Genomic DNA, 27,148 nt, shown 5'->3' on the forward strand with positions numbered 1-27,148 from the left:
ACCCCAGACGAGGACTAATTCTTTCTACGCTTGGTTTCCCTTCATCCTTTTTGGAGCAGGCTTAAGAGGTGCGTACCCGTGGGGACTACCAGTGAACGATCTCTGGGATAAATTGGAAATGTAGCTCCAGTTCACTGAGGTTTCCTGGTCCTCGGGTAACTGGTGAAATGTACATTGGTTTTGATCACATTGAGACAGAATCCCCAACGGGGAAAAGAGCACACACTGCTAACAAAGATACATACTCTGCTGCAGTTGACCTATCTCCGTGCAGTGTTTTCGTGGTGAAGGCACACAGTTTGCACGGTGCCGTGAAAAGTCACGCTCCACCTCTGAGACCAGCCGCCTGAAGCCTCCTCCAGGTCGCAGTCTTAGTCGTCTGACATTCTAAAGGGGTGCAGGGCCACTTCGGCCAGGAGAAACTCACTGATAAGTGAACCTATCCGTTCTTCATGTTTCTGTAAATATTTCTGGAGCAGAGTCTGAGTTTTATTTTATATTCAATATAGAAAAGAAAATAATTTATAATCTAGAGTCTGTAGTAGCACCAGGAAACTTTCTGGGTTCTTGAACGGCAAGGTGATTTGGATTGGAATGAAATGTCCGTATGCTTAGTTAAAATAATATCTAACTTGCGTTGCTGAATTTAACCGTGATCATCCTGCTATGCGGTCTGTGAATTAACGTAACAATTGGATTCATGTATCATGAGAGCTACACGAAAAACAATTAATAGATTTATTCTCAAAATGAGGGAGTATTCATCTCGGTAGTTCACTATATTATGAAAACATGGCGTATGGAGAATTCAAACAAAACGTGTTTGTTTTTGTTTTCAGAAAATTTAAGCGTATGAAAACATGTTTGTGAGTGCCTATTTCAAATGAACACATGAATTATTTGGCATTATAATCCACCGAAACGACTATTAATCAAGAAGTGACTACATTAGAAAATGTAAAATGCTTTACTGATATGCGAACAAAGGATTTTAAGGCATAGTTGGAGAGTCTGCACTTATCCATATTAATCAGTGTTATCCTTTAAAAATGTTTGTAATGTTTATTTTTTAAATTAAAAAAATTTTTTTTAATTTATTTTTTGAGACAGAGAGACAGAGCATCAGCAGGGGAGGGGCAGAGAGAGAGGGAGACACAGAATCCGAAGGGGGCTCCAAGCTCCGAGCTGTCAGCACAGAGCCTGACGCCGGGCTCGAACTCACGAACCATGAGATCGTGACCTGAGCTGAAGTCAGATGCTTACCCGACTGAATCACCAACACGCCCCTTAAAAAATTTGTTTTGATGTTTATTTATTTGTGAAAGAGAGAGAGTTAATCAATGTTATCCTTCGTAAATAATTCGATCCAGTTAAGAATGACAGGCAAAGTGTTACGTGGTATTTAACCTATATACTAGATCTGTTATTGTTAAAGTAAGAAAGAGAGATACGAATTTTGGATAGAAAACAGTTTTTCTCTATCCTAATGAAGATTGAAGAGAATACTTGAAGTATATTATTGGTTTGAGGGAACACACGTCTCAGACCGACTTGGCTCTTCCCTCCCATTCTCAGCCTGTTCTTGCCTCTGTTTGTTCATCAGCCTGCCAGGCTGTCTACCTTCTAAGGTCCTCAGTTTTTAGCTTTTTCATACCTCTTTTTTTCTAACTTCTGGTGGCAAATGAAAATAGCCCCCTTTCTTCTAAATACTTTTCTGGTTTTCACAGCGTCTCTCTACTCGTGATGAATACGTTACGAGATATTTGATACGAAGAGACTGAGAATGATATCCAGGGGCTTGCACTCCTCTGTGGCAATTTTCTGGTGTTACTCAGGAATGGTCACCTGTTTTCTACCAGCAAGAAGTCCCTGCTGGAATAAGCAAAGTGTGCCGAAAGCTATAGCATAACATGGCCATTCCAAGGTGTAACCAACAACTAACTACCCACGATTAGCAGTAAGGGCATTGAAGTTTGAGACAGGAATCTCTTCTAGGTTCACATGGAACACAAAGAACATCCAAACAGAGCAGAAGAAACTATGCCCTTGGACACCTGTCCTGTTTACTAGCATTCTTTAGTACGATAGAATTAAGATTTTATATCAGAATCCATTGTGTATTTTTCTTAGATCATTGTATGTTTTTTAAAAAAGATAATCTAATGTAGTTCGCATTGCAGAAACGTTCACTTGCCATCAAAGCGTAGTTTTTTTTTTTTTTTTTTTTTTTTTAAGTTTCCTTATTTATTTTGAGAGACAGAGCACGGGCACATGCAGGAGGGGTGGAAAGAGAAGGAGAGAGAGAGAATTCCAAGCAGGCTCTGCGCTCTCATTGCAGAGCCCAATGTGGGGCTTGAACTCATGAACCGTGAGATCATGACCTGAGCCAAAGTCAAAAGTCAGGCAGTTAAATGAGGCACCCAGGCGCCCCTAAATGTGTAGTTTTTTGTTTGTTCGTAAAAACATTTTTTTTAATGTTTATTTATTTTTGAGAGAGAGAGAGAGACAGAGCGTGAGCAGAGAGGGGCAGAGAGAGAGGGACACACAGAATCTGAAGCAGGCTCCAGGCTCTGAGCTGTCAGCACAGAGCCTGAGTCTGGGCTCGAACCCACGGGACTGCAACATCATGACCTGAGCCAAAGTCGGACGCTTAACCAACTGAGCCACCCAGGTACCTTGCATAGTTTGAATCTTCATAAAATTCATGTTAAAGAGTCCTAGGTATATTTTTAAAAAGATAAGTGAAGTTGGTGGATGCTCTCTGATTGTTCACGTTAAGCACCAAATTCTGTTGGGATAAAGGCTTCTTGTTACAACTATATATTCTTTGGAAACATGAGAAGACTCCATCTGCAACTATGTTATATTTTTATGCTATAGTCATTATTAGAGTGCCCAGGCTGTGTTTCTCAACATGGGGCACATACATATACCCCTGTTCTGTATTATCAAACTGAATTTAAACTCACAATGAGTTACTGGTTTCTGCAATAGCACACTGAGGTGCATCGGGGGTATGATGGGATAAAATGGACACATCCTGGGGAGACATCATTTTTAACTGAAAATTTGGGGAACGAAACGTCAAGATTAAAACTATTCAGGTTGCATAACAGAATAGATTTTGAATTGCACATGAATTTTGAGATAAAACAAGAAACTTGTCAAACATTGTGTGTCTAGGGCCACCTGCTTTGAACTTCTTCACCAGCCCTCTCAGGGTATGGCATCACTCTCGGCCTCTGGATGTCCTTCGGAGGAAAGTTCCAGGGACACTATGTGGCAGTTTTAGAAACGGCCGCGGCATCTTTCTTTTCCGTCCTTCAAAAGGGAAGATGAATAAAAGGACTGCTGATACAGGTGACTCACCTTATTGGCAAAACAGTTTTCGATGTTGATTTTCTCCGTGTCGGCAATGATTTCTCCATCAGGCAAAAAAGCATACAGCAGCAACTGGGCATCAGAAGCGATGTCCGACTCCACTCGAAAGGAGAAGGAAAATACCCCTTTCACTGGAGAGGAAGAAAACGTTCAAGATACTTGATTAGGAAGAGGGAGGAGTTCTCAACTTTATACCGAAGAGACCCTCTAATGACTTAACTCCTTCTAACATTTGGAGCACACTAAAGGAAGAGAAGACTTGCATTCACACCATCGTGTATGCAGTTGTGTTGAGTGCGGACATGCTGAGCCACTGACGTTTTTCCGGAAAAGTGTAGGATCCATTGTGCATTTCCTCTGCTCAAGTCGAAAAACGCATTTAATGCGCCTTTCTGTTTTTCAATTGAAAAAAAGATTTAAGACTCTACTGTAGAGAACGAACTGAGGGTTGTAGGAGGGGAGTGGGTGGGGGATGGGCTAGATGGGGGATGGGCATCGAGGAGGGCACTCGTTGGGATGAGCACTGGGTGTTATACGGAAGTAAGGAATCACTTAAATTCTTCTGAAGCCAGTGGCTCCGCTATATGTTAACTAACTTGAATTTGAATAAAATCTTGGAAGGAAAAAAAAAAAAAGATTTCTTAAGAAAGAAATCAAGAGGGAAGAACTTCTAGATATCATTAATTACCTCTACCTATGATCCACATCAACACAATTCCTGTCATATGCACGAGGAAAAGGCAAAGAACGCAACCTCGTCTGGACCTTCAGGGCATTTTCAATACCGCAGAGATATGGGTACGAATAATTACCGACAAAACCAGGTGTGAATCTGAGTTTTCCCGGGAATTGCCTATATTTATCTTAGTTGCTTCTTTCTGCGTGCATTGCATAGTGCTTATGTGATGTCCACACTTAATTTTCTCGTAAACGAGCTAAGTTCTGGGTAGCAGGAAATTCTTTCAAAAGTATAGCTTTCCTGTATCTTCAGAAAGTTGGCGGGCAGCTTGGGGTGAAGAAGCACGGAAACAGCAGGGTCAAAATAAATTCGAAACTTCTGGCTTCTGTCATCTAGCATAACATGCTCTATGTCCATCCATGTTGCCGCTAATGGCCAGATCTCCTAGGGAGTATAGTCAATGATATTGTAGTAACATTGTATGATGACACATGGTGACTATACTTATCATGGTGAGCACTGAATAATGTAAAGAATTGTCAAGCCAGTATATTGGACACCTGACATTACTACAGCACTGTGTGTTAATTATACTTCAATAAAGTAATTTGAAACCAGAATACTAAAACCATATAAAGAGCACATAAAAAGTGTCACAACAGGGACGCCTGGGTGGCTCATGTGGTTAAGCATCCAACTTTGGCTCAGGTCATGATCTCGCAGTTCGTGGGTTCGAGCCCCGCGTCGGGCTCTGTGCTGACAGCTCGGAGCCTGGAGCCTCCTTCGGATTCTGTGTCTCCCTCTCTCTGTGCCCCTCCCTTGCTCGCATTCTCTTTCTCTCTCTCAAAAATAAATAAACATAAAAAATAGCATAACAACATCTTGAGGGCATGGACTTTTTATCCAAAACTCTTATTATAGAGATATATCAGGACAGGAAGCTATATTATTTTCAAAGTTAGTTCTCTTCAAATATAGTTCAAATATGTAAACTTCAAATAAAGTTTAGCTACCACAGGTTGTAGACAAAGAGATATCTTATCCTTTATTTATGAATTACTTTAAAAATATTTCTTGTGTACCCACTCTGTGCCAAGGACACGGAAATGGGGTTTCTTTTCTTTTTTTTTTTTAAAGTTTTTTTTTTAACGTTTATTTATTTTTGGGACAGAGAGAGACAGAGCACGAACGGGGGAGAGGCAGAGAGAGAGGGAGACACAGAATCGGAAGCAGGCTCCAGGCTCTGAGCCATCAGCCCAGAGCCCGACGCGGGGCTCGAACTCACGGACCGCGAGATCGTGACCCGGGCTGAAGTCGGACGCTTAACCGACTGAGCCACCCAGGCGCCCCGGAAATGGGGTTTCAAAGGTAAAAGACAAACATATTTTAATTTTTGTAATGGGTACTCCTTCATTTTTTCCTGCATATCCTGATTCACCTTGGGTGAATGAGCTTTTTGATTCCTAAACATGCTGCTAATAAAAGTTTTTATTTTATTTTTATTTTGTTTTTGTAAAATTATAGCGTATAATTATCAAATGAACAGAAAAAAAGGAAGCTATTTATGAGATTTAGCCTAGGGACATATAACAAATAAACAGACCAAATGTATTTATCTTTTTGTAACGACCCTCCCCCCCCCCCTTTTTTAAAGTTAATTATCCTTCCTGGGATAACAGAAATCGAGAGATGTTGGTGATTCAAGAAAATTCAGAAGGAAAGTGCCATATAAGATATAGAAATGTTATGAACCAACTTGACTTAAATGACATTTAGAAAACGCTGAAGAGCAGAAGAATAGAAATACTAACATTTATCAAGATAGACCATATGTGGGGCCATAAAACATGTCTCAGTAAATTTAAAAGAAATGACCACAATGGCATGAAGTTAGAAATCACTAAGAAAAGTTTCTGAAAAATACCTCAATATTTAGACACTAAAAAACATACTTATTTTATGACTCACCCAGAGTCCAAAGAAGAAATTAAAAGGGAAATCTGACAATGTTTCGAACTGAGCACAAATGAAAATATCCCATGCAAATACTTGTATGCTGCAGCTTAAGCAGTATTCTGAAACCTAACGTTGTTTGTCCAACCGGCTTTCAAAATTTCTTGGGACTGATAACTCTTTTTGTCCTAGAAAGGGTTACACTTAAGGCCCCACCAATATCTAACTTAGGCAATAAGATGATAATTTGGGACTTTTGAGATGATGAGACTTACATGAGATTTTGGACTTGAGTTAATGCTGTAAAGGATGGAGTCTCTTAGGGCTGTTGGGATAGGGTGAGTGCATTTTGCGTATGGGACGGATGTGAATCTTTGGGGCCAGAGGGCAGTTTGTGGTAGGCAGCTTAACGTCCTCCCCAAAGATATAATCTGAAAAAGTTGTGTACATGTTATGTTACACAGCAAAAGGGACTTTGCAAATGTGATTACGTCAGGGACTTTGAGAGGGGGAGATCATTCTAGGTTATCCAAGTGAGCCCAATAGTGATCTTTATTTCAAAAAAAAAATTTTTTTTTAAAAAAATTTTTTTTTAACATTTATTTATTTTTGAGACAGAGAGAGACAGAGCATGAGCGGGGGAGGGGCAGAGAGAGAGGGAGACACAGAATCGGAACCAGGCTCCAGGCTCTGAGCCATCAGCCCAGAGCCTGACGCGGGGCTCGAACTCCCGGACCGCGAGATCGTGACCTGGCTGAAGTCGGACGCTTAACCGACTGAGCCACCCAGGCGCCCCCCCAAAATTTTTTTTTAACGTTTATTTATTTCTGAGACAGAGAGAGACAGAGCATGAGTCGGGGAGGGGCAGAGAGAGAGAGAGGGAGACAACTGTGAGATCATGACCTGAGCCGAAGTCGGACGCTCAGTCGACTGAGCCACCCAGGCACCCCTGAATCATAGTGATCTTTAAAAAGGGGGCAGAAATGTAAGAGAGAGATTTGAAGATGAAGTGCTCCTGGGGTTGAAGACAGAGGGGCCACAAACTGAGGAATGCAGGAGGACCTAAGGCAAGGAAACGGGTAACTCCTTAGAACACTAGAAGGCAGCCAGTCCTGCTGTCACCCTGATATTAACCCAGTGAGACTTCTGACCTACAGAAGTGTAAAATGATAAATTTGCAGTTAGAAGCCAGAAAGTGGGTGGTAATGTATTACGGCAGCAATAGGAAATGAATACAAAGACGTACACAGTAAAATTTTTCCTTGGTGATTTTCTGCGCTTTTAAATAAATAAGTTAATAAAAATTAACATTTTAATAAAAATATATGCATTTGAAAACATTTAATTATCAAATGAATATATTTTACTTTAGGAATAAGATTTAAAATATAGAAATGTTACAAAAATCAGAGAAATTACTAAATGGACTAAAATGAACCTAGTATGCCACCGTTTTGCATGTTTATGTATTTGAGAGAGAGAGAGAGAGAGAGAGGGCTAGTAGGGGAGAGGAGGAGAGAGAGAGAGAGAGGGAGAGAGACAATTACAAGCAGGCTCCATCTCACAGGGCTAGATCTCACAACTGTGAGATCACAACCTGAGCTGAAATAAAAAATCGGACACCTCACCAACTGAGCCACCCAGGTGCCTCCCGCCCCCCCGCAACCTTTAAAATGTTTATTTGTTTTGTATTAGCTTATCCTCGTCTTTGGTTGATGGAAGAAGGTTGGTGACCATGACCTCTGTAAAATGCAAATGTAAAATGTAAAAGTAGCTCCGTCTTGCTAGAATGTACAGAATTTGAGTATACGAGAGAAAAAAAAAAAAAAAAGGGAAATCCTGGAAGTACTTACATTCTCCGTGCTCAAGGGACAACACGTGGATTCCTGATCGGGAGATGATTCCTCTTGCTTTGATCTGAAGACGGAAAGATATCCATTATCGTTTTAAAAGGCACATATTAAACTTACAAGAACCTATGCAAAATATATAAATAAATTATCTCACTACTGCAACCCAGAAGTTTTGAGCACTAAAGTTGTCTTTCAGTATTTTCCTATATGTAGAGTTACATACTTTATTTATTTATTTATTTAATTTTTTTTTTTTTTTAACGCTTATTGATTTTTGAGACAGAGAGAGACAGAGCATGAACAGGGGAGGGGCAGAGAGAGAGGGAGACACAGAATCCGAAACAGGCTCCAGGCTCCGAGCTGTCAGCACAGAGCCCGATGGGGGGCTCGAACCCATGGACCGTGAGATCATGACCTGAGCCGAAGTTGGCCGCTTAACCGGCTGAGCCACCCAGGCGCCCCTAGAGTTACATACTTCAAATAACAAATATATGTTTTGCAATGTTTTAGTATTTTATTTAGTATTTGCTACTTATCTTGAATATTGATATTTCAAATTTGCATATTCTTTCAACAAATATTTTAAACATACACAAGGCAATAGGTACTAAAGGCAGATAGATATAAAATAGATGTAAGTATTCTCTATTGTTAAAAAACCAAAGGTATTGACACTCTCTTTGTGCCAGGCATTGAGCTAAATTATTTAGTTATAGGATTTTATTTAATGTGCACAGTATTCCCATGAAGTGGGTATAAATCTCATCCCTAGTATTCAGGTAAGATGATTGACGTTTGTCTTTACAAATGAGATCAGGTAAATTGCCCAACGTCACATAACTAACAAGCAATAAAACTAAGATTCTGACTTACTGTCAACTTTTTAAAAAACTTCAATAGAATTTTTAAAAATATTGTCTACAGGGCGCCTAGGTGGCTCAGTCGGTTGAGCGTCTGACTTTGGCTCAGGTCATGATCTCACAGCTCGAGAGTTCGAGCCCCGCGTCGGGCTCTGTGCTGACAGCTCAGAGCCTGGAGCCTGCTTCGGATTCTGTGTCTCCCTCTCTCTCTGCCCCTAACCCGCTCACATTCTCTCTCTGTCTCTCTCAAAAATAAACAAAAACATTAAAAAAAATTAAAAACAAATATTGTCTACAGTTAATCTTCCTATACAGAGTCTCTTACATGTAATTTTTTTTTTCTTAAAATGACTTATCTGAGTAACTGCCAGTTTGGGATTATATTTTTAATCTCAGGGCACAAATAGGTTTATTGGACTCAAAAGTATCATATCAATTTATGACATGTCTGTCAATGCCCTTTTTCCCTTCATTTAACACTGGTCATGAGCTTTGTAATTATTTAGAAGCTTTACAGGTGTATTGCTACTGCTTTGTTGTTTTATATTTCACTTCTTCAATTAATGTCAAAACTGAATATTTTCCAGAAGCTTGTTTATAATTTTATTTCCTGTTGAATAAGTTCTTGATTTCTTACCCTTTGCTTATTTATCTATTGAGTTCTAAGAAAAACATTATTTTTGTCTAACAAGGCATTCTCCCTGGCTTTTTCCTCTCTCCTTCAATAATTTTCCATTGGAACTCAGAAAAAAGCTTAGGAATTCCAGTGGAGACCAGAGCATAAATGAGAAATGAAAGCATTGATAATGTATTAGGAAACTACTTCTCTTCAAGCATAAAAACAAGGACAAGAAAAGGTTTTCACTGATGTCTTACAAAGCGTATCACTTCGATAAGAACTCAATCTTTTTGAGGTCTTGCAATTAGGAAGAGCTACTTCTATTCTTACCAAATAATAGAAGGTCAAATCTTTTTCATCCTTTAGAATCTGTTCATTCAGGATGTAGTGTGCCCGGATCTCCTGGATTTGTCCACAGGCCACGGTACCAGTAACAGGTTCAAGGTGTAGATAACTCTTGCTCGGGGAGGAAATACGCTTTACAGTGTGCTGTGCCGGCATATGATATTCTTCAAGCCACCAGTTATCAAAACAGCGGCTGTTCTTTTTGTAAGTGACCTAGTGGAAAGAATAAAGGTCTTGAAAATACATTATGTACATGTTGGTCACTCGGTCATTTACTAAAGATTCTTTTATTTATTTTTTTTTTTAATTTTTTTTCTTAATGTTTATTTATTTTTGGGACAGAGAGAGACAGAGCATGAACGGGGGAGGGGCAGAGAGAGAGGGAGACACAGAATCGGAAACAGGCTCCAGGCTCCGAGCCATCAGCCCAGAGCCTGACGCGGGGCTCGAACTCACGGACCGCGAGATCGTGACCTGGCTGAAGTCGGACGCTTAACCGACTGCGCCACCCAGGCGCCCCAAGATTCTTTTTTTTAATGTTTACTTATTTTTGAGACAGCGAGAGAGCATGAACGGGGGAGGGTCAGAGAGAGAGGGAGACACAGAAGCAGAAGCAGGCTCCGGGCTCTGAGCCATCAGCACAGAGCCCGACGCGGGCTCTCCAACTCACGGACTGTGAGATCATGACCTGAGCCGAAGTCGGACGCTTAACTGACTGAGCCACCCAGGTTTCCCTCATTTACTAAAGATTTTATGTGAACCATGTTTATTTGGCTCCATTACAGTTTGTTTTCCCACATAAAGCATAATCTGTGAGTGACTTTCCCTTAACTTTATTCATGCTTGTGCCATACTGATTTAGTAGATGATATTCACTCACAGTCAAGACCAATTACTTTTTCTTCATACCCTTGTGCCTATAAACTGCATAAAGTTATTTGAACCTTCTACAGAAAACAAACAATAGCGGCACATCGAAGAAATCAAGAAAATCTAATCTGTAACAGAATTGCGAAAACATTGAATTTTACGAGGGAAGGTCAAGAGGAGCCAATAAATGTCTACGGCAGGTTGTAAATGGAGTCAATCTAAAGTAAAAGGTTTCTGGCAGATCATGTTTTCTTCTGAGTTAGGTCTCCACATTGCTTCATTTCTATTTTCCTCTGTGTTGCCATTTCTTTTTCCGTAGAATTTACCTGCTTCCCATATACCCTTAAATTATGCGGCCTCAGCAATCTTTTTGCAGCCCCAGATGCCCCTTCCCACCTACCGAAACTGTGAATGAAGAAGATGTGAACCTGGTGGTATTAATGGAAATGTCTACCAAACCATGGTCATCCGTGATAAAGTTGGAATGATACGCATTTCCATCCACAGTGACGACTACAGTTTTATTGGGGATTGGCTGATCCTTCTCATTGACTAGAAGAACCTAGAAGTGAGGAAGAGATAGCTGGTGTCAAGGGTTACGTGGCAATGGCATCTTCCGTTCTTTGTCGCATTCACCTCTTGACCTCGTGGCTGCTGTCATTTACCGAAGATCTTAGAATCTGAAAATTAGACTTGTTTTCTGGGCTCTAGACTATTTGGCTTTTCTATATAGATATTCCCTGAGCCTGAAACAACTGTGAATATCCCAGAAGGGACTCGTGATATTACCTTTCCCAATTTTCTTCCTCCCCGCTGTTCTCTGTCTCAGTATATGGTGCTTCTATTCATCCCATAGGCTTTTTTTCTTCTCTTTTTAAATCATTTTTCTCTCTTTGACTGACTGTATCTAACCATTGGCCAAATGCTATCTCTTTCCCTGTTGAACGCATTTTATTCCTATTCATTTCTCTCTAGATTCATTGCTGCCATTCCAGTTACAACCTGTGAAAGTGAAATAAAATGAGGTCTCTTATCAAAAGGTTTACAATGGAGCTGGGAGGCCATTAAGGAGATCAGCCTTAGGCACGTCCTCACCAGAAGAACCATGAACTTCGGAACTGGACCAAACTCAGCCCGAACACCTGCAACCTGCTACAGGAGATTTTGCTCGATGATATCCTTAGTAACCACTTACATTCAGTCAAGATTAGTCTTCTGCCACCAACGCCAATCGAAATTCCTCATAAAAGACATGTACAAGAATTCCCCTTTGTCTTGAAAAACCGTTGGTTTTTGTTCTTGCGGGCGAGGGGGCACTATTTGAATTGTTGCCCAAATCCACGTTTCCCAAATTGCAATTCTGAAAGCTTGGTTTTTATTTTAACTCTACCTCTTTTCTCAGATGACAGGACACGATATTTTTCTCCATCTGGTTTCCAATACCATTTTATTTAATCTTTTTTTAAAAAAAAATTTTTTTTTTCAACGTTTATTTATTTTTGGGACAGAGAGAGACAGAGCATGAACGGGGGAGGGGCAGAGAGAGAGGGAGACACAGAATCGGAAACAGGCTCCAGGCTCTGAGCCATCAGCCCAGAGCCCGACGCGGGGCTCGAACTCACGGACCGCGAGATCGTGACCTGGCTGAAGTCGCACGCTTAACCGACTGCGCCACCCAGGCGCCCCCATTTTATTTAATCTTACACAGTTCACCTCCTTCCTGCTTCCTGCTGGCTTCAAACCATTCTCTATACCGCCTGAGCTAAACTGATCATGCTATTCTCCTTAAAACCTTTAGTAACTCCTCAGTACAAAATTCTGAGCTTATTCTAAAAGGCCCTCAAGGGCTGCTCTGGTTTACCTACAACTATACAGTCAATCCAGTTATGTCTTCTATCTCAGCCAGTCACCCTGGGTACCTCTTAGCTCTTCGCTTTTCAGTTAAAATAATTTGCTTAAATTAAATAAAAAAAATTTTGTTTGTTTATTTATTTTGAGACAGAGAACACGAGCAAGAGAGGTGCAGAGAAAGAATGCCAAGCAGGCTCCTCACTGTCAGCTCTGAGCCTGACGCTGACTCGATCTCATGAACTGTGGGATCATGACCTGAGCCGAAATCAAGGGTTGGACGTTCACCTGACTCAGCCACCCAGACGCCCCGCTTCCTTGGTCTTTAAAAGCTATTTGAAACCTAGAGCCTTGGCCATTCTCCCCTCTTTCTTAAATTTCTGGCCAAGTCATATTCATCTTTTAAGTCCTCAGTTCGCTCATGTCCTCCTCTTGGTTTGAAACGGTCTTACACAGCCATATCTATACATTTATTAATTTTTTGCCAATTTGATGCAAAATACTGCAATAAATGAAGAAAATATACAATTCACAACATCACTAAAATAAGGAAATTGCCTATCAACTGTCAGGTTAAAGATTAGTTACTAAAGAAGAAAATTTTAAATGTCCAGAAAACTTCTATCTCTTATACGAAAGAAAACTGATAGCTTACTTACTCAGCAGGATATCAGTCTGAAAATTTACCAATATGATGACCGATACTAATCTTTGAAGCTGAAAAAAATGTGTTTAAAACTATCGATATGAAAAATTCAATCTCAATCATCTAGATGAAAGAGTATCTTTAAAAAATTATAAAACAAAATCATTGTTTATAAACAGGTAGAGAGTATGCAGTCAAACTACACAGGGAAAAATGTATTCTAGAGGTGTGTTAGAAGTTAATAAAAGTGTGCTTTATGTTTCTGCATGTGATAGTGTTTGCCTTTTAAGTTTGTCATTTGCCATAATTTCTTTCCTCACTCAAAATAAATATTTATTTTTAGAACAAATTATACTTTGGGGTACAAAAATTCATTTTCTTAAAGGCCACATCCCCCACATTATGATTCTATTGAAAAGATATTTTACCTGTCCAAAGAAAGGGAGCCCATGTCTGTAAAATGTATCCACTTTTGTAAATTTCAATTTGCTTAAGGTGCTTGTGATTGCGCATGATGCATGCCCAGTTAATTCCAACTCTGAAAAAGAAATAAGCGAGGTTGAACTCTTCTATATATTCAACGCACCTCCCACCTCCAAGCCAGCTTCACTCCATCATAACAAATTACTATCTCTATTCTATATCTTCTCCTTTCTAGAATTCCTCACACTTAGAAAATATAAGCAACATGACCTTAGCTTCACCTTCGTATAAGAAATTATTTTACCTCATTCCCCAATTCCTCTGGTTTCGCAAACATCTTACTTGCTCTACGTTCTTAAGCTCTTCTCACCTCTTCTGTGATCTTGCGCCATTTTTGTTTCTATCTCTCTCAGATCCCTGCCCTCTCCCCATGACTTTCTGCATGCAACATGATTCTTTACATTGGAATCATGTTTAAAATATGCTTATTTTCTATCACAAACCTCTTACCCAGAAAGACCCTTCCTTTCACTTGTATGGCCCTTCCAAGATATAGCCAACACTTGGTGCCTTTCCATTTATTCAAGTGTAATCTGTGTTTTCTCTTCATCATCTAAAGCACTGTTCTATCAAAGTCTAAAAAATCCCTTATTTTCTCCCACTATAGTATTTTCATCTCAGACTTCATCCAAGTGAGTTCTCAGAAATACTTCATACATCGGTACCACTGAAACCATTCCAGTGTCTTCTAAGAAACCCTACTTTATTATTTCCCCCCATCCCTAGGACTTCTAATTTTATTATTCTGACTGATTTGATACTGTGTCCTAAATGTAGTTATTTTTGTCCTTGGGCCTCTCCTTGTCTGCCTCTAGCCTCAATTTAGCAAAGCTAAGTGAGTTCTCTTTCAGAACAATTGCATTTACTTTTACAAGGGTCTAGATACAATAGGAATTGTTTCAGATCTGCATTTATGGTCCTGATTTTTCTCTGGTTTTCTTTTAAAATTATTTTTGAGGATGAACGAATCATATTCTACCTTGGTGTTCCAGATTATAATTAATTGTCTTTGACACATTCTCCTTACCATAACTTTTTCACATCTACTCCTTATCTTGGTTAATGGCAATTCAATTTTCCAGGCCCCAGATTTGTAATCTTTGAAGCGATTTTGAATACTCTGCTGTATCACACTGTGATACCTTAAAATTGTTTCATCTAGCCTGTCCCCTTCATGTCTGCTAGAATTATATTTTTAAAAGATCAATTTATTTAGAACATTCTACTCCAATATATCTGAAGATATCCAAGGCTTTTCATAATAAAGTCTAACCTTTTTGGCATATGATTTACTTTTTACACACCTTAGCCCCTACCTACATTTTCAGATCCTTCTGAGACCAAACACATTTATTTTACATGAATCATGTTTTTTTCTCAGTCCATTGCTAGCTTTCAAAATATTATCCATTCTGTACAAATCAGCCCACATGCTACTTTATAAACTTTGCCTCTCTATTAGAATTAATTCTCTTCATGCTCATTTGGACTTTAGGTTTTACATTTCTTTTTTTTTTTTTTTTAATGTTCATCTATTTTGAGAGACAGAGTGAAAGGGTGGGTAGGGCAGAGAGAGAGGGGGAGAGAGAGAATCCTAAGCAGACTCCACACTGTCAGGGCAGAGCCCGACCGACTCACCAACCGTGAGATCATGACTTGAGCCGAAGTCAAGAGTTGACGCTTAACCCACTGAACTACTCAGGTGCTCCTAGTTTTTACATTTCTTGTGAAAATGTTATTATGGTTGTAAATATATGCACACACACACACACACACACACACACACACATAGACACACACATGCACACACATACATACATAACCTTGAAAAAAGGTTAATAAACTAGTAACCTAATGAATTAATCAATATTTAAAAACAATGCCAACCTGTTCCCTCCTCTTTGACCTTGGCTTCCACTTGTATTGCCATGTCATACCCCTTTTGTCTCAGCTGGAATATTTTCGTCTTTACGAGTTGTGTGAAACAGCCTTTATCGTCTGCCTGAAAGGAAAGAAAGAGAATTCCTGGGTCTTCTGATTTGCTGCCACAAAAGTCAGTTAGCAATCTACGAAAATTTTGTGCTCAACATTTCCTGCCAAAGGCAATTTTACAAATGTTCCGAACATCTTTCAGGTGCTTATCCCTTCCCAAGCCAAAGAAGACATCATATTTCTTCATTAATCGAGTTCCTCATTGCCTCTGGCTTCTCTCTCCTCTTCTGAAAGCCTATTCTGCTTCTGCCCAATTAAACTTCCTGGTTTCCTTGGGGCGCCTGGGTGGCTCAGTCGGTTAAGCATCCGACTTCAGCCAGGTCACGAACTCGCGGTCTGTGAGTTCGAGCCCCGCGTCAGGCTCTGGGCTGATGGCTCGCAGCCTGGAGCCTGCTTCTGATTCTGTGTCTCCCTCTCTCTCTGCCCCTCCCCCATTCATGCTCTGTCTCTCTCTGTCCCCAAAATAAATAAACATTAAAAACAAATTTAAACTTCCTGGTTTCCAAATGCACTGCCATATTTTGTAATTCTGCCTCTCTGCATATGCTGTTCCTCCGACGATGACGTTCTTGCTCCCATTCTTATCCGGGCTAACGGTTACTACTCTTCTAAACTCAGCTCAGACATAATATCTCTGGGGCACCTGGGTGACTCAGTCGGTTAAGCATCTGACTCTTGGTTTCAGCTCAGGTCATGATCTCACAGTTTGTGAGTTCGAGCCCCACATCAGGCTCTGTGCTGACAGCGTGGAGCCTGCTTGGCATTCTCCCTCTCCCTCTCTCTGTTTGCTTCTCCCTTGCTTGCTCTCTCTCTCTCTCTCTCAAAATAAATAAATAAAACATTAATTAAAAAAAGATGTAACATCTCCTCTGTGACCACCTTCATCTAAACTTCGACTGAGGATTATGTTTTCTTCACTATATTTCTCCATGTCTAGGACACTAATCAAAACATATATTCATTGAATATATGAATCATTATAATAGATTTCCCAACTAAATATTGGGATCCATACCTTAAGAAAGATTTGTTTTCATTTTTTTATTTATTTCCATGAAAATATTCATTGCATAATAAAATGTAATCATACTTAATTTACGTCTAATTTACTTAATCGTATTTTAATTTACTCACTTGAAAATAAAAATTCATCACTTATCCCTGATATTTTAAAGGTTTTGTAACTAAATTCCTCTCATGTTTATGTCGCTTATTGATGTTTGTCTTGACATTCATTATCATGGATAATGCCACTCTCTGGGCTTTTGTGTACTCTTTTTCTGAACTTGGTAATTTATACATTTCTTTTTTTTCTTTAATTTTTTTTAATGCTTATTTATTTTTGAAGGAGAGAGAGGCAGAGCATGAGCTGGGGAGGGGCAGAGAGAGAGGGAGACACAGAATCCGAAGCAGGCTCCAGGCTTTGACCTGTCAGCACAGAGCCCGAGGCGGGGCTTGAACTCACCAGCTGTGAGATCATGACCTGAACCAAAGCCAGACGCTTAACCGACTGAGCCACCCAGGCGCCCCTATACATTTCTTTTTTAATACGACAGATTCTACTTTCTGATGTTATTACATTCTTTGACGTCATTGAGGGCTTCATTGTCCCTGTAGGTCTCTTTCTCTTAAACCGGATGCTGGTTTCATATTCTTCCATATGCCCTTTCGATTCGATAGCATGTCATTTGATTCTCCTACAAACCAAATTCTTTTTTTAAGTAAGCTTTTCACCCCAGATGGGGCTGGAATGCAAACCCCCAAGTTCAAGCATCGAAGGCTCTATCAACTGAGCCAGCCGGGCTCCCTCCTCCCACTGACCAAATTCTTAACATTGGCTACATTTTTTTTTTTTTCTGCTATCTTTTTGATAAAAGCCAACTTTGGATACCTTCGCATTATTTTATGGCTTTATATCTGGCATGCTGATCGCTGTCAGAAGGAATTACAAAAGTGGCCGCATAAATACCAGTATAAATTCATGAACCCAACTATCAAGAAACCTCCTAACGTTGCCAGGCAATCTTACAATGTTTCCCTTATTCTATATTTTTTTCTAGGGGACCATTTCAGTTTTTGGTTTTTTTTAAACTTTTTTTTTTTTTCAACATTTATGTATTTTTGGGACAGAGAGAGACAGAGCATGAACGGGCGAGGGGCAGAGAGAGAGGGAGACACAGAATCGGAAACAGGCTCCAGGCTCTGAGCCGTCAGCCCAGAGCCCGACGCGGGGCTCGAACTCACGGACCGCGAGATCGTGACCTGGCTGAAGTGGGACGCTTAACCGACTGCGCCACCCAGGCGCCCCTCTAGGGGACCATTTCAAACACTACTCTTTGTTATACCGTTTTCACAATACCATACTGTATTCTATTGTATGATATTCCTTATTGCATTATATAATCCCTGAGAAAACAAGATCTGTTGTTAGTGTCCTGGGCAGAGTGGTTTCCATATACCTGTTGACTGAATTCTTCACAGATCTGTTGCGAATATCTTCCATGGCAGTTGGAATGGTATCGTGAATATTTTCTGCATACGTTAATTGTCACCAGACCAGAGACCGGCTTTCCATATGTGTATCTGTGACAGTCAAGCAGTTATAGATGAGAATATGTTTAATATAAATAACTCAGGTATTTTTTCACATAATTTGATCCATTCATATATCCATCTTGTTCATCTATAGCTGTCGTGATTCCTTCTATAGCATTTGTTCTTTTTTTCAACTTTTTTTTTTTGGGGGGACAGAGAAAGACAGAGCATGAACGGGGGAGGGGCAGAGAGAGAGGGAGACACAGAATGGGAAACAGGCTCCAGGCTCTGAGCCATCAGCCCAGAGCCCGACGCGGGGCTCGAACTCCCGGACCGCGAGATCGTGACCTGGCTGAAGTCGGACGCTTAACCGACTGCGCCACCCAGGCGCCCCTATAGCATTTGTTCTTTAGAAGCACTTGTTCTGAAACCGTCTTAATTATCCAAGTGGATATACATCTACAGCTCTAAGAGAAAATACTTACTGAATGTTTTTGAAACACCGCCAAATGAAAAATTAACAATGTGGTTTTTCTCAGATCTTTCCTCCTTTCCAGTTGGGGTTTTACTCTGTCTTATTTCCTTCTTTCTCTGCCATCGGATTATCTAAGTTATAATTCCACCTTTGACAATGCCTCCTAAGTTGTTTGGGGCAAAAATTTAAGGGTCTCTAGATGGTTTATTTCTAAGTCATCTCTAATTCGTATATATTTTAAGAAGATAAATGAGAACTTAACTGGAAATTTAAATATTCAAAAGCACTAGCTATCGAACAGAAATGTTATAAATGAACAGTATCATAATGACTTAGTCTGATTCTGCCAAATCTGAGGGAAGGATATGCTATGGTATGCTCTGAATGTTTGCACCCCCCCAATTTGTATGTGAAAATCCTAAACACCAAGGATGAAGGCATTAGGCGTGAGGTCTTTGGGAGGTGCTTAGATCATGAGGGTGGAACCCTCATGAATGTGATTGGTGCCTCTATAAAAGAGGCTCCAGAGAGATCGCTTGCCCCTTCCACCATATGAGGACATGGCAAGAAGGCAACCAGCCATGAGCAAGAAAGAGAACCTTCACCAGAATGTGACCATGCCAGCACTTTAACCTTGGAGTTCCCAACCTCTAGAACTGTGAGCAACAAATTTCTGTTGTTTATAAACTAACCATTCTGTGGTATGTGTCAGAGCAGGCTGAATGAAGATATGATGTGAAGCCAGGTTAGTCTGTTCTTTCTCAACGTATGCTTCATGGACCATCTACCCTGAAGTTACCTGAGATAGGTATTGTGATTCGGAGTCCTCAGTCTTTCCTTAGGTTCATGATTGGAATCTCCAGAGGCGTGGCCAAGGAAACTACATTTTAGCTAATCACCTCAATAGATCCAGCTGCTCACTTAAGTTTGAGACTTATTGCTTTAGCCAAAACTGTGGGGTAGGTGACAGTTGGCTTCAATGGCCCCAAGTCTCCTCTTCTTATAGTCCTCCCCACCCCATTTTCTAGCAATGCTGATAAAGCAATAAATGATTTACTAACTCTCACTTTGAGGAATCTTTAAACCTGACTGAAAGTGCTCCCCCTTCTAAGGGAAAGATCTACGGCATCAAAACTGGCGAGAAAGATGAAGATATGATGATCCTCACACTGCTTTCAAAACCAAGAGGTAAAGTGTCTCTTCAGTACACGTGAAGAGTGTCTTACTACACCAAAAGGTAACCAGGGAAGAAATAACTGTGACACATGTATACATCTCTATATATCTATATATCTATACATTATATATCTATATATCTACTTAAGAAAAGTTCTTAATTTTTTTTCTAATTTCCCATAGTTTAGGAAATCAGGAGCAATAAAAAAAAATGGGGATTGTATGACACAGAATAACACAGAATTTATGAGCATGAGCATGACCTTGAGTTGGACATCTTGCATTCAATTTTGGTTGTAGAAAGTTTCATGAAACTAGATTTTTTTTTGTATTTAATTGCAGAAGCAATATAGGATAGGGGTGAAGAGTTCACGCCCTGGAGCCAGACTGTTGGGTTAAATTCCAGTTTGTCATTTACTATCTGTAGAAACTTGAGCAAGTTTTTTTTTTTTATCCTCTATGTGTTATAGTTTCCTCATTTGCAAACTAAGGATAACTATCCCCATCTCACAAGATTAGTGTGAGAATAAATGTTAATAGGGGCAAGGCACTTAAAACACGGTCTTGCACATTTTCAGGGGTCAGGCAATAGTTTTATTATTAGTAGGATGTCATATGCTGCCTCTCATGCTCCCTAGTTGGAGAAAGTCATTCTCGAATTAAAACACCTTCAAGTCCAGTTACCAATGCAAATAGAGCCGGGAAATAGAATTGGAATGAAAAAAAAAAGTGTAACTCACAGGCCACAGGCGGATACCACAAATTCTTCATCTAGAAAGCCGATAACCTTGGGCATTTTCACTTGGACCTCAAATTTGGGCAAAACTGTTGTCAACAGAAGGGAGAAAGACATGAAGGTGGGCGGGATATCTCGCAAGTATTAGTAATGATTCTATTGCAGAACCTTATAATGTAAGATCACATGAAATGATGTCAACGGAAATAAGGAGCAGCAGAGCCACCACTGACGAGGGTGATGTGTTTATGACCACGGGTAGTCTGTCCTGCGTTAACTTGGTTAAGCTGGGATTACCTTTCCTAGCATCTCCTTTGAATTTGTTTAAGATTTCAAAGACGGAAGGAAAGAAGCACCCTGAGTCTCTAAAGATCCGCATGGTTGGATGTGGTGACAGGTACAGAGAAGCCAGTTGATTCCAATTTGTCCTAATTCTGTCCTTCTCTGTGTCCATTTCCTCCCAGCTGCGAGTCCTGCTGACTGATAGAGGCCCAAGATCTACCACTAGACGCTTGACTACAGAAATACTGAAGCAGTGGATATGAAGAGATATGTATATGTACGGCCTTCCATAGATTCTTCTATGGCGGTGGCCCTTGGGGGTCCACTTTGGCATCTGAAGGGACCCTTGCGGGTGCTAACTTATTTGTCCCCACCCATGCTTCCGGAGAACTGGTTAGTAATTTCCTCTGACTCATTAGCTCCTCCTGCTGGACCCTTACTTTTCCGGCCTCTCTCACAGTTGTGTAAGATTAGCTGTTCCTGCAAGAGGTCCTTTAAATACTCTTAATGTCATAAATGTCTCGAGCGCATGCCGAATTCTTACCATATTCCTTCACCTCAAAGGAGTGCTGTCGTGTTCCCCCTGACTCCTTCTGCATCATAATATGATAGGTACCCAGGGTGGGCTCCACCGAGAGTGGGAAGGAGAGCTGGATGAGTCCCCCTTGCAGTCTGACATTTTGCCATTGGAAAATTCGATTCCTCTTGGGATTCTATAGGTAAAAACAAGAGTTCATAGAAACCACTGAAACAGGTATTTTGAGTAGAGGGGCAGCTTTCCAGGGAGGGCACATTGGGAGTCGGATAGTAAGACAGTTGGCAAATTGACTACATCAAATCAAATCAAAGGTACTTTGACTGCTACAAATCAAAGGTAGTGAGCAAAGTTTTCTAGGAATTCTATGCTCAGAAAAGGACATCAAGGTTACTAGCTATGAGATGTTAAAGATTACATACAACGGGTACCCATTTTGGTTAGAAATACTGGAAAAGTCGCTAAATTGTATCATCTCAGGGGATTTTGTTCTTTCATTTACATCTTACCCAGTCTCCAGAGGATTTAAGATAGATAGGGAAAACAGTGTTTAGTTTTGGTGGAGTGCTAGAGGGGACGGAGGAGGCGGGAGAGGCAGTGGAACCTAACTTGTAGTAAGTTCACATCCCAACGGAGATGCATAAGATCTTACCTACCTCAATATAAACCACGGAGAACTGTAAAGAAAAAAAAAAGATAGTATGAGTGTGGCATGGAGGTTAGAAAAAGAAAGCCATGACCTCAGCATTGATAGCCTATCTGGATCAGGGGAAGTGAGTCTGTATATATTTTTTATCCAAACAAGGAAATGTGCCCCAGTTTGGTTCACATGCATTTTACATGTTTAGTTTAGTTTTACATGTTTAGTTCTCGTATATATCTCTTGAGAAGTCATGACTTTCCTTTTATGAAATAATGTACAATGGAGGAAACCTACACTTAAGTAAAAAGGTCAAAAGAGTGAGTTTATTTTGCAGATGAAATTTATCTCTGAGAAATTCTCCATCTCTCTAAGAGAGAAATCAAGTTCACTTACTTTCCTTTGTTTAATAAAAGTTACTGGGGTTAAAAAAATATTTATTTATTTTTGGGGCGCCTGGGTGGCTCAGTTGGTTAAGCATCTGACTTCGGTTCAGGTCGTGATCTCACAGTTCGTGGGTTTGAGCCCCGTGTCAGGCTCTGTGCTGATGGCTGGGAGCCTTGAACCTGCTTCAGATTCTGCGTCTCCCTTTCTCTCTGCTCATCCCCCACTCAGGCTCTCTCTCTCTCTCTCTCTCTCTCTCTCTCTCTGTCTCAAAAAATAAATAAACATTTAAAAAAGATTTTTTTAAATGTTTATTTATTTTTTGAGACAGAGAGAGAGAGAGAGAGAGCGTGTGCACACACGGGAGCGGAAGAGGAAGGGAGGGGGGTTAGGGGGGCGGAGAGAGAGACAGAGGATCCTAAGTGGGCTCTGGGCTGACAACAGAGAGCCTGAGGCAGGGCTTGAACTCAGGAACTGCAAGATCATAATCTGAGCTGAAGTTGAACGCTTTACAGACTGAGCTCCCCGGGCGCCCCCAAAATGACTGGGCTCTTTAAAAAGATAATTTCAACGGAATATTGTATTTTGATAATGTGGTTGATGAACTGATCTCATTCTCCAGCAGTGGTACCACTTATGAGATCATATTGGTCTCATGTTTTTCAAAAGAATGGGCCTTAAGTTTGTGCTTGTTTTCCCCACACTCATCCACTGTCAGGAGACTTACCGTTTCATTCACAGGGTGAAAATTGACATCCACAGAGACGATGCGGAATCTCACTGAAACACAGAGATTTTCCCCGTGAAACCCTACCGCGGGAATCCAAGGCAGTAACACAGATAACAGCATGCTTGTGTTTTCATGACTGCAGAATAAAGTAATAGGTAGCCACACACCCACCCCTTAAAGTTGCTCTTGCCAGTTTGGTTCCTTATACCTTTTTGTCCTGGTTTGTAGACGGGTTTGTCTGTTTGGGCAATGACAACGGTCTCTGCTCTCCTTACATGTATGATTTTCTTCTTTATGAATTGCTGGGTTGCCCCTTTCACCTCCACGGTAATGAACCCTGAGGAAGTTAACAGCTTTGGGATCTGTAAAACAGAAAAGCACTGACAAATCTGCCCGGACCCATGTCTGAATGTCTCAGCCTTTCTGACTTTGTTCTTGCTCTGGTTAGTCCCAGAGAATTAGTAAGGGATAAGTCAAGAATTATAGACTCTCATGCTTCTGTAACATGACAGGAACACTTTGTTGATTTAAAGGGAAAATGTCACCGAAATAAAACCAACTAAGTCTTCAAATAGTGATGACAGTGAAGGCAATGACAAACTCTAATTTCCACAGCAGGATGATGGCGTTGAAGTAATTATCAAATGTTATTGTCCAATGGTCAATGTCAACGTTACATATTATCACTGGTAGCAAGCCAGTGTGATTAATTAACTATTTAATACCTTATGTAGCACAAAGTTAGAAGGACAGTACATTAACCATCAACCACGTGTGAGATCTTAAATAAGTCACTTAAATCTATGAATTTCAGTGTTTGTAATGGGCAACGGCATGGCCTTTATTCATCTCCAAATTGTAGGAGCCAATGAAACCTTTCCTATAACTACCATTACTTTTCATATATTGCACTAGGACTGTTTGTAAATATTATGAAAGCGTATTCAGTAGAAACTTTCACTTTGTACTTCTCATGTGTTTCTTCATTATGCTTTTTGATTGCTGGGGGTCAGAATACAAGGCATCAGCTAATACGCTCTTTCTCTAACGAGCTTCCATATCCCAAAGAGTCCTACTGACAATGAAGGGGTTGCAGGAGAAGTAGTTCTTCTCTGTCACCAGCTCGGTGAGGAGGGTACTGATCTGCATTCCATAGTCCAGAGTTATGTTCAGTGTCATCGTCTCATTCAGGTGATTGAGCATGACACAGGCCTTCTCAGGAACCCCAGTGTACAGCTGAGATGGGACCAGCACCAGGTACTGCCTGTGGAGAAGAGGGCTCTGGGTCAACCATGGAAAGGTTAAAAAGATGTCATGATTGTGGCTGCTTTCTAGATAATCTTTTCTGTAATCACCAATCATAGAACTATTCCTAAGCTATGGATAAGCAATCCATGAATCATGTGCTTTGAAATTTAGAAATGGATCAAGAAAATGGGATGATGTATAATGGGATATTATTCACCCTTAAAAAAGGAAATCCCATTGTTTGCAACAACATGGATGGGCTTTGAGGACATTATAAGTGAAATATGCCAGGGGTGCCTGGGTGGCTCAGTCAGTTGAGCATCCAACTCTTGATTTCGACTCTGGTTGTGATCCCAGGGTGGTGGGATTGAGCCTTGTGTTGGGCTCCGTGTTGAGTGTGGAGCCTGCTTGGGATTCTCTCTCTCTCTTCCTCTCTCTCTCTCCTTTTGCCCCTCTCCCCCATTCATGTGCACTCTCCCTCTCTCTCTAAAGAAATATATATATGTGAGATATGCCAGAGAAAGATAATATTGCATGCTGTCACTTATATAGACCCTTTTAAATAAAATCAAATTCACAGAAACAGAACAGACAATGGTCGTGTGATTACTAGGGGCGGGGCAGGGTAGGGGGCGCTGTTGAAGGAAATAGGGAGAAGTTGGTAAAAGGGTACAAACTTTCAGTTATAATAAGATGAATAAAGTCTGAAGATATAATGTGTGACACAGTGACTACAGTTGATAACTCTGCATTGTATGAATGAAATCTGCTGGAAGGAGAATTAGACTGTTCTCACACACACAAAAAAGAAGAGTAAATAAATACTCAAGAGGTGGATGTGTGAATTAAGCCAATGGGAGGAATCCTTCCAGTATATAGGTAAATTTAACCATCACGTTGGACTTTTAAAATATTTCATAATTTTGTCAATTGTATGCCCGTGAAGCTAAAACAATGTTTGTTTGAGCAACAACAAAACGTGATTAACCATTAATTATCATCGAAAGCCTTAAGAACCTGTCTACATGTGGTCTTGGGTTTCACGTGGGCGATATGAATTTCTTTATTCTAGGACACTAAATAGATGATATTTAATGGATAAGGAGGAGTGGCATTGCTTCTCAGTACTATTTCAGAAGCAATGTTGGCTCTTTTCTTTCTTTCACTCTGTGATGAGGGAAGCGGAGTCGATGGAGCCATGCGAGGCTAGTCACCAAATATATTAACATGCACACCCAGAAGAAACTACCACTTTCCAGTTGCTTCGCCCACCATTTACTACCACCACACATGCTGCGCTTTGCGATGTTCTGGTTGCCCGCGCCTCTCTCTCTCTTCCTGAAGTGTCCTTGTCTATCTGGATAAGTCCTATTTGCTTCGTAAGACTTCTTTCCAAACAAGTTTCTCTCTGAAGACTTAGGCGACGTCCCTTCCCTTATATGGCTCGCAGCTTCCAGGAGGAGGTAGGTTTTGTCTGCGAGCGTTCTCACAGAATCCCGCAAGGCTAGCTTCTGGTTTTGCACTGTATTCCTTTCCCTGCACACTTTTTCTATTCTCTATACCGTGAAGTGTTGAGGACAGGGTCCACGTTGTGTTAATCTGTGTATTCCCAAGATCTAGACACCAGCCCCTACGGGTTTGCTCAAGAATTTGAGTGATCTGACACAAAAATCCTGGCTTCTCTGAAAGTCATCTATTCATCTCCGTGATCTTCGACCAGGGGAAAATACAGAGATTGAGTTATTTCACACTGGACGGGCACTGCAGCCCTTTTCATGAGCCAATGAAGGATGTATCCTTTTTTTTTTTTTTTCTTTTTGGCAGGAGTTCTAGATTATTATTTAATAAATGTTGTATAATTCTGTATTCTTATTCGGTGAATGTTTCGTAAACGTGACTGCCCCATGTCTCTGTGTTTTCTAGAATTAGAGGATGCCTCTTTCCACATGAGCAATAACAACTTATTGACCCTTCTAAGCCCCTTCAACAGCCGATAAATTCACGGGAAATCAGAAGATAAATAAGAGAGACATTAAGAAGCAGATAAAACAATGGGAAAGAGAAGGACAACGGAATTTTCTGAAAATGTTGTTGCTTACGGTTTTGAAGCAGTGAAGGCATCTCTGGGAAGAAGCAGAAAAAGTAGAATCAAGACTGGACTGGGCAGCTGATTTCCCCTCATGGTGTGGAGAGAAATAGGAAATAAGAGGAATCTGAGCCCCTTGATTCCTTGAACTCTGGTCTTGTCCTAGAATCACTGGTTTTTATTTTACCTGGTGGGCAGTGAAAGTAAACTGCTAACCCTTTATTTTTGTAACATATTAACTACTTCCAGTATAAAAAAATCAATTCCAGATTATTTCTATGGCCATCAGTATTCTTTTATCCACTTTCTCAAATGTTCTGTCCTTGAAAAATATTGCTTTCAGGCTACACTGTCTCTGATTATCAATCGGTACCTAACCTATTTTGAAGAAGAAGCAAAATAAATTATATGACTTGATGAAAACAGTTAATATTCTTTTTTAAAAAAGTTTTTTAATGTTTATTTATTCTTGAGAGAGTGATAGAATGCAAGCAGGGGAGGGGCAGAGAGAGAGGGAGACACAGAATCTCAAGCAGGCTCCAGGCTCTGAGCTGACAGCTCAGAGTCTGATGCAGGGCTCGAACCCGTGAACCGTGAGATCATGACCTGAACAGAAGTCATATCCTTAACCGACTGAGCCACCCAGGTGTCCCTCAGTGAATATTCTTGACTTTCATTTTTTTAAAAATAGCTATTAATGTAAACACATGTCCTAAATATCTTCTTGGTAGTTCAGGGAACAAGCTTTATCCCATATGGTTCTTTATTATTTTTTTTTAAGTTTTTAAAAAA

At 40.4% G+C, this 27,148-nt stretch overlaps 1 protein-coding gene across 2 annotated transcripts in view; it reads right to left on the bottom strand.

Moving 5' to 3' along the window:
• LOC122472282 (pregnancy zone protein-like) overlaps positions 1-26,519 on the bottom strand; it is a 46,905-nt gene extending 20,386 nt beyond the window's left edge. For both annotated transcript variants that reach the window (XM_043561684.1, XM_043561683.1), the window contains exons 1-14: positions 26,370-26,519; positions 24,103-24,286; positions 23,231-23,384; positions 23,020-23,072; positions 21,925-21,945; positions 21,278-21,446; positions 20,456-20,540; positions 17,989-18,112; positions 15,425-15,539; positions 13,483-13,592; positions 10,961-11,122; positions 9,676-9,903; positions 7,867-7,930; positions 3,370-3,512 (exon numbers count right to left, since the gene is read on the bottom strand). In XM_043561684.1, coding sequence (XP_043417619.1) covers positions 3,370-3,512; positions 7,867-7,930; positions 9,676-9,903; positions 10,961-11,122; positions 13,483-13,592; positions 15,425-15,539; positions 17,989-18,112; positions 20,456-20,540; positions 21,278-21,446; positions 21,925-21,945; positions 23,020-23,072; positions 23,231-23,384; positions 24,103-24,286; positions 26,370-26,452 — 1,695 coding nt within the window. In that variant the 5' untranslated portion in view covers positions 26,453-26,519. The remainder of the gene's footprint in view (positions 1-3,369; positions 3,513-7,866; positions 7,931-9,675; positions 9,904-10,960; positions 11,123-13,482; positions 13,593-15,424; positions 15,540-17,988; positions 18,113-20,455; positions 20,541-21,277; positions 21,447-21,924; positions 21,946-23,019; positions 23,073-23,230; positions 23,385-24,102; positions 24,287-26,369) is intronic.
• Positions 26,520-27,148: the final 629 nt, after the last annotated feature.

Source organism: Prionailurus bengalensis, chromosome B4 (genome assembly GCF_016509475.1).
Source record: "Prionailurus bengalensis isolate Pbe53 chromosome B4, Fcat_Pben_1.1_paternal_pri, whole genome shotgun sequence".
NCBI classification, from domain to species: domain Eukaryota; kingdom Metazoa; phylum Chordata; class Mammalia; order Carnivora; family Felidae; genus Prionailurus; species Prionailurus bengalensis.